This window comes from Diceros bicornis, chromosome 26 (genome assembly GCF_020826845.1).
Source record: "Diceros bicornis minor isolate mBicDic1 chromosome 26, mDicBic1.mat.cur, whole genome shotgun sequence".
Taxonomy (NCBI): Eukaryota; Metazoa; Chordata; class Mammalia; order Perissodactyla; family Rhinocerotidae; genus Diceros; species Diceros bicornis.
Genome location: NC_080765.1, coordinates 45,518,850 through 45,525,666, shown reverse-complemented (window position 1 = coordinate 45,525,666; position 6,817 = coordinate 45,518,850). Strand labels below are relative to the sequence as shown.

General features: G+C 56.4%; 1 protein-coding gene across 1 annotated transcript; it reads left to right on the top strand.

Moving 5' to 3' along the window:
• The first annotated feature begins 1,790 nt into the window (after positions 1-1,790).
• On the top strand, positions 1,791-5,405 carry LOC131422032 (uncharacterized). Its single transcript, XM_058568884.1, has 5 exons — positions 1,791-1,897; positions 2,078-2,824; positions 3,202-3,444; positions 3,556-3,676; positions 3,761-5,405. The coding sequence occupies exons 1-2, from the start codon at positions 1,791-1,793 to the stop codon at positions 2,775-2,777; spliced, it is 807 nt and encodes a 268-aa protein (XP_058424867.1). The 3' UTR covers positions 2,778-2,824; positions 3,202-3,444; positions 3,556-3,676; positions 3,761-5,405.
• Positions 5,406-6,817: the final 1,412 nt, after the last annotated feature.

Genomic DNA, 6,817 nt, shown 5'->3' with positions numbered 1-6,817 from the left:
ATTCAGTACACATCGGTGTGGCTGTGTGCCAGAGCTGTGCTCTGATGGGAGAGATGTGAGAACAGAACACACTCAGGCCTGCCCTTGGGGAGGGGGTGTCATTTGGTCACAATCTAGTGGGGGAACCACATCCATTTAGGGGACCTGTGCATTATTTGTGTTTTAATTTATAATCAATTTATTCAAGTCATTAAACTAAAAATCTAATTTTCCTGAAGCCTTTACACTTGCCTTCTAGACATCACTGTACTGATTAATCTTATAATTTGGATATAAAACTTTCCCATTCTTTGATTAATGCTCAATTAGATTAGAAATTTGACAGATCGACTTCCCCCTAAATATTTAGCATGCCTTACGAGCCTGATGAACTCAGTTCCCTTAGACACTTCAAATGATTGCACACATAATCTACTTGATCTCTTGACGGAGCGGAGGGGCGCAGATCCTAAGCACTTACGGGGCTCCTGGAAATGAATAAACCAGACATTTAATATCTCACATTACTGAGTGCGTTCAAACGTCGTAAGAAGCCAGTTACTAATCCAGTATCGAGATCAGTGCTACTGGATCACCACTTTCTCATCCCATGATTGCAATTTACTCACCCAGAAATACGGAAGCAAACTGCTCTCCTAGATTAGGTCGAGAATGGTGGTTGCACAATTGGGGATTGACCTGCTATTCTGAGCTTTGACCCAGAGCCTGGCCAGTCCCAGAACCAGTCCCTCTGAGCCTCTGTGTTCTGAGCTGTGCCCTTCCAAGGCCCACTCCTCTTCTTGCAGCCTGGTTAAGTTTTAACTGAAGAACAGAGTCGATGGGATTTGGCACCCCATAAGGAGCTCAGCTCAACTTTGTATTGGCCTGACTTACAATAGTGGGATTTAGATGTAAACTGAAACCTCACCACAGTATGCACACGGTTTTGGGTTGATCAACCATTAGGAGATTCTGTAAATATTGGAATTCCAGCCTGATTTCTCTTAGCCTGTCTCATTTGGTTTGCTCTATTTGAGAATCATTACAGACTTTTGCTTTTTCACAGAACTACTAACTCTTTAAAAGTATCCAAATAGTCTTACCTTTCTCTGCCCTCAGGCATGGAATAAACCACATTTTTTTTTTTTTGGTGAGGAAGATCAGCCCTGAGCTAACATCCATGCCAATCCTTTTTTTTTTTTTTGCTGAGGAAGACTGGCCCTGGGCTAACATCCGTGCCCATGTTTTTCTACTTTTTATGGGACACCGCCACAGCATGCCCTGACAAGTGGTGCATCGGTGTGTGCCCAGGATCCGAACCCAGGCCGCCAGCAGCGGAGCGCCCGCACTTAACCGATACACCACCGGGCCATCCCTAAAGCACATCTTTTTGCTGGAGGACAGGATTAGAGGCTAACATCTCGGCTCAGGGGACACCGAGCAGACTGTCTCAGTGAGGGCAGTGGGTGAAGTCCTTCCTAACCCACCTAGAAATGTTCTAATACAGGTTTTTATATTCCAATTTCCAACAGATTGACCATTTGCTCCTTTTTTCCGATTCTCACCCATCTGTCATTTACAACTGTTCGTAGCAACGTTACCACAAATGCTACATGTCAACAACTTTGCTTTTGAATTATGATATCGTTTCATCTTTTGTTTAAGCTAAATGAGTGGAAATCTGCGTAGGTCTTGACGCATGCCCAGGAGCATCAGTCCGGAATCACTAAGGGCAAATCCCCAAAAGGGGAGAACCACACACTCTCTCCTCATTGGCCGCCGCAGGGGGGCGCGGCAGGGCGGCCGTGGGGATGCCGCGGCTCAGTGGACCCTCAGGCCAGGTGGGGGCGCCCACTGCGCGTGTGCAGCGCCTAGTCTTAAGGATAGAGGTGTGGGGCCGGCGACACCGTAGGACACCGTGATTGGTTGGGGCCAAAGGAGGGCGGGAAGAAGACCTTGGCGGCGAGCGCTGCTGCCTCTGATTGGCTGTCAGGGGTAGCGCGTGCCGGCGGAGAGACGCGTAGGCCCCCCGGCGCACAGGCCCTTGATTGGCTGGGGGGCGGCGGCGCACGGCTCCGATTGGCTGGGTCGTCTGCAGCGCCGCGCGTGGCCTCCTGCGGGAGGGACCGGGCCGCCATGGGAGGCGCGCGCCGGGACCTGGCGCAGCGGCGGCGGCCAAGCTGGCGGCGCGGCTACCCCGCTCCCGCTCGCACCCGCGGCTCGCCGGCGTCCGCGCCCACTCGCGGCTGGGCCGGGCCTGCGCGTCGCTGTCGCTGACTCCACCGCCCGCGGCGTCCCTGCCGCACCCGCCGCTGCCCGGCCTGCCGCCGGGCCTGAGCCCCGGGCCGCCACCGCCCTCGGCGCTCGCCCTGGCCGAGCTGCCGCCGCTGCCCGCGCTCCCGCTGCGGCCCGAGCCGCTGGCGCCCTGGGGCCCCGGCGCCCACCTGGCGCTGCCCGAGCTGCCGCCCGAGGTCTGCGCGCCCGCGCCGCCCGCCGCCGCGCTCGCCCTGCAGGACCTGCCGCGCCTGCCCGCGCCCGCGCCGCCGCCCGCGCACCTGCCGCTGCCGCCGCTGCCCGAGGCCGCTGTGGCCGCCACGCCCGAGCCCGTGGGCGCGCGCGGCCGCCCGCCCCTGGTCGCCGAGCCTGCCCCGCTACCGCTGCCGCCGCTGCCCGCACGGCCCTCGGCCTTCAGCCTGCTGGCGCCGCCCTCGCCCCGCGACCCCTGGCCGCTACCCGCCTTCCCCCCGCCCCTGCCGCCGCCGCCCCCGCCTCACTTCTTCCTGTCGCCGCCCTGCTGACCACCCGGCCCTCCCCGAGGCCACCGACGCTGAGGGGCTGCGGGCTGGTGAGTAGGCAGCCCTGCCCGGACACCCTCTCCGCCTTCCCCGCGGGCAGATTCAGAAGGCGTGGGGCAGGGCCCGGCTTGGAGAAGAGGGAGGGGGTGACGGGAGCAGCCCGAGTTTGGGGGAGGAAGGAGCAAGTCTGAAAATCCACTCACTTTAAGATTAGGGTCTTATTCCATTTCCCCCCACTGCCCTACAGCAAGCCTCTTGCGTGGTTATTTGAGAATATAATTCATCCCTCGTGCTGATAAGCCAGCTGGTGATCTGGGCAGGCTCCACCTGGGGAACCCACAGCACGTGGCTTGAGAAAATGAAAACAAAAGTTTAAAATGCTTTAACTGGGGTACCCTAATGTCTCATTTTCCCTTATAAAATAAAGGATTTGGATGCCACCGCCAAGACCCTCCTCCGCTTTCGTTTGTATGGCTTCTTGGAAACTCGGATCCTGCCTTCCAAGTCTTAAGAAGTCAGACTTGCAACTGAAATAGATCCAGGGGTCCCAAGGGCCTGGGTGCACCAGGAAAACAGTGGTGTTGAGGGACAATCGATACTGGGCCCTGGAGCAGCAGTGTCACATGCAAGGGCTGTGAAGTCATCCGCAAGGGACAGGAAAGCTCCCACTGTGAGTCATGAGAGGATGCCCCTGTTCTCTCCCCATCTTTACCTGCCCCCGTCCCCCTCCAGTTTCTCCCCAGGGCATATAACTCAGAATAAGGTTCCCTTTGTTACTCAGGTGGCTTGGGCTCAGGTAACCAGGCAGCTGCCCTATCTCAGTGGGCAGCTCAGGAGTAGTGTCAGGAAGCCAACTTGACCTTGGGGGACCTCTGAGAGCCTGGGACCCACCAGCAAGAAAGGTAGTGTGTGAATTTATTATGACTGCTGTAGCAAATCACCACAAACTGGGGGGCTTAAAACAACAAGGATGCATTCTTTCACAGTTCTGGAAGGCAGAAGTCTGAAGTCAAGGTGTGGCAGGGCCATGCTCCCTCCAGAGGCTCTAGGGGAGGCTGCTTCCTGCCTCTCCCAGCTTCTGGTGGCTCCTGATGATCCTTGGCTTCTGGCCGCCTCACTTCAGTCTCTGCCTCTGTCTTCACGTGGTCTCCTCCCCTGTGTCCGTGTCTTAAATCTCCCTCTGTTTTTCTTTTATGACACCTGTCTTTGGATTTCACCGTAAACCCAGAATGATCTCATCTTGAGATCTTTAACTTAATTACATTTGCAAAGACCCTTTTTTCAAACAAGGCCCAGGGCGGGCCCAGTGGCGTAGCGGTTAAGTTCACATGCTCCGCTTCCCTGGCCCACGGTTTGCCGGTTTGGATCCTGGGCACAGACCTACATACCGCTCATCAAGCCATGCTGAGGCATCGTCCGGCATAGAAGAACTAGAAGGACCTACAACTAGGATACACAACTATGTACTGGGGCTTTGGGGAGAAAAAAGAAAAAGAGGAAGATTGGCAACTGATGTTAGCTCAGGACCATTTTCCTCAAAAAACAAACAAACAAACAAACAAAACCCAAAAAACCAATAAGGCCCCTCTCAGTTTCCAGGGTTTAGGACCTGGACATAGCGTGGGGGGCCACCATCCAATCCATACAGGCCACTGTCCTCTCCCCTGTGGGGCTGGCCCACCTCCCAAGCTGGCTGCCCAGCTTCCTTTACATGTTTTAGGCCCTGTCCCCGGCTGACCCTGCACCTTGGGTGCCCCTGGAGTCCTCAGGCAGGAGCCGAAGGCACTAGTACCTTCATAAAGCTCTCACTGGCACAGGAAGAAAGTAGAATGACTGTCTTTCTTCTTTGCTGTATTATGCCCCAGTTCCCATTGCTGCTGGCTTGCTGCTTCCTCCACCATCTTTAGGTCCTGTCGCCCTCCTCCCCTCTCAGCTAAGAATCAGAGAGTACACAGGAAGGACCTGATTGGATGTGTCTTCTGAAAGAAGACAGCCTTGAGAGGGCAGCCACACCCTCCAAACTCCAGATCCCGTGGCTGACTGCTGCTGGTTGAAAGCTGACAGTTAGGACTGATAATAAAGTTAATTGCACAGCAACTAGAAGGATGTGCAACTATGACATACAACTATCTACTGGGGCTTTGGGGGGAAAAAAAGGAGGAAAAAAAAAAATAAAGTTAATTGCTACCCAGTCAGTGGAGTCTGCCCAGGTTGACAAGTGAAACCACCATCATGTTCTTCACAAGATACTCTTGTCCCGCGTCAATACCTGTACTGACCCCAAGGTGCGTGAGGCGCTGGCTGCCTGGGCAGATGCCTCCGGTGGCCCTGGAGGGAGGTGTGGCAGACTTCTCCCTCTGTTTCACAGCTGGGAGGCACCTGAGATGAGGGCAGCTGTGACTTGCCCAAGCCCTGCGGTGGGGTTGACACCAGGTCTGACCCAGAGTCCGGTAAGCTGCCTGCTGCGAGTGACGAGCAAACAGTGCTTTCTGCGTCAGGGACACGGACGCGGTGAAAATGAACCTGGGTGGAGGGTGACTTCTGCCTAATCAGATCCAGATGCGGTTCTCTGTGGAGACTTCCCAGCACAGGGAGCCTCGGAGAGTGGGGGAAGGAGGGAATGGCTGTCTGGGGAGGAATGGGGTGGGAGGTGGATGGGGTGGTGCGTGGGAGGGGGGCCTGCCACCACTGCCTTTGGGGGAAGAGGCACCAGGAGGCCCGGCTTACTCTCAGGAAGCTGGGCCTGCAGTGCTGGGCAAAGAGCCAGGCTTTGAAGTCAGGGTCTGGGGTTGCATCAGGCTTGTCCTGTTTCCTGCGTGTAGACCTGGCCAGGTTCCCGCAGCTCTCTGAGCTTGTTTCCTTGTCTGTAAAATGGGGTAGTAAACCAGTGGGCATTCTTAGGGGACTTCCAGGTTTCATCTGCACCTTTTGGTCCAGGAGCCAGGAGACCTGGCGTCTCTGCCTATGAAATCGGGGCCTCGGGCGCCTCCCCAAAGCAGCAGGTGATGCTGCCCTGGGGTTGTGGTGTGGCCTCCATGTCCACCCCCATACCCTTCTGGCACGGCGGCAGCTCTCATGACCGCTCATTCCCCTCCTTTGTCATTGGGCCACACTTCCCCTCTAAAGGGAGCGAGATATACCATGGGATTGGAGTTAACCACTTCCATCCTCCCCTCATCTAAGCTGAGTTCCAGTTTCTTCTGCCCACCTGAGCCTCCCCACCCCCTGCCCGCCCAGAGAGAACAAAGACCAAGTCCAGTTCTGTCACTCCTTGAAGGGGGGAGAGGGGCGAGGGCTGCCACCCTGTGCCTCGGTTTCCCTCCAGGTTAGTACTGTGCGGAAGTTCTCCTCCCCACCTCTTTCCCAGGTGGAGCCGAAGGGGGTGGGGATTCAAGGGACTTGTGAAAGTGCCATTGAGATGGTAACCGCGCAGAGGGAGTCCCCATCTCTCCATGCCAATGGCATTCCAGCCCCAGTCACAGGCCCTGCTTAGGCCCCAATGTTAACCCTTCGCTTCCCAGATTCAACTGAATCCAAGTGGACCAGGGGACCCAAGAGAGGGCCTGGGGCCTCCCAGCCTCTGCCTAAGGAGGGTGAGGGCTGAGAGCAGGAAGTGCACTGCTGCCTAGGTGCCCTGAGAATCCTCCCCTGACCCGCCCCTTCCCACCTCTCCTAATTCTCTATTTCCCCACTTTTCTCTCCCTCTAGACCTTGTGGGGAGGCGCCTTGTCTTATCCTAGAGGGGAAAGAGTGGGAGATTTAGGTGGGAGGAAGCTGAAGCCGCCCAGCTATCCTGGAGGAAGGTCCAGCAGAGATTGGTCTCTGGGAGTGGGGGGCAAGAGGGAGGCAGTCTTCATCCGCTGAACATCCACCTCCCATGTGGCGGGCCAGCCCCTGGCAACACAGGGTCTCCCTCTTTGCTTGTCTCTAGGCCAGAGGCTTCCCTGGTATGTGCAACCCCCCACCAGGCCCCATCACAATGCTGGGGGTTTAAAGCTGCCTGGGGAACTGGTGGGCCCTTGAAGCAAGGCCCGACTGCAGGC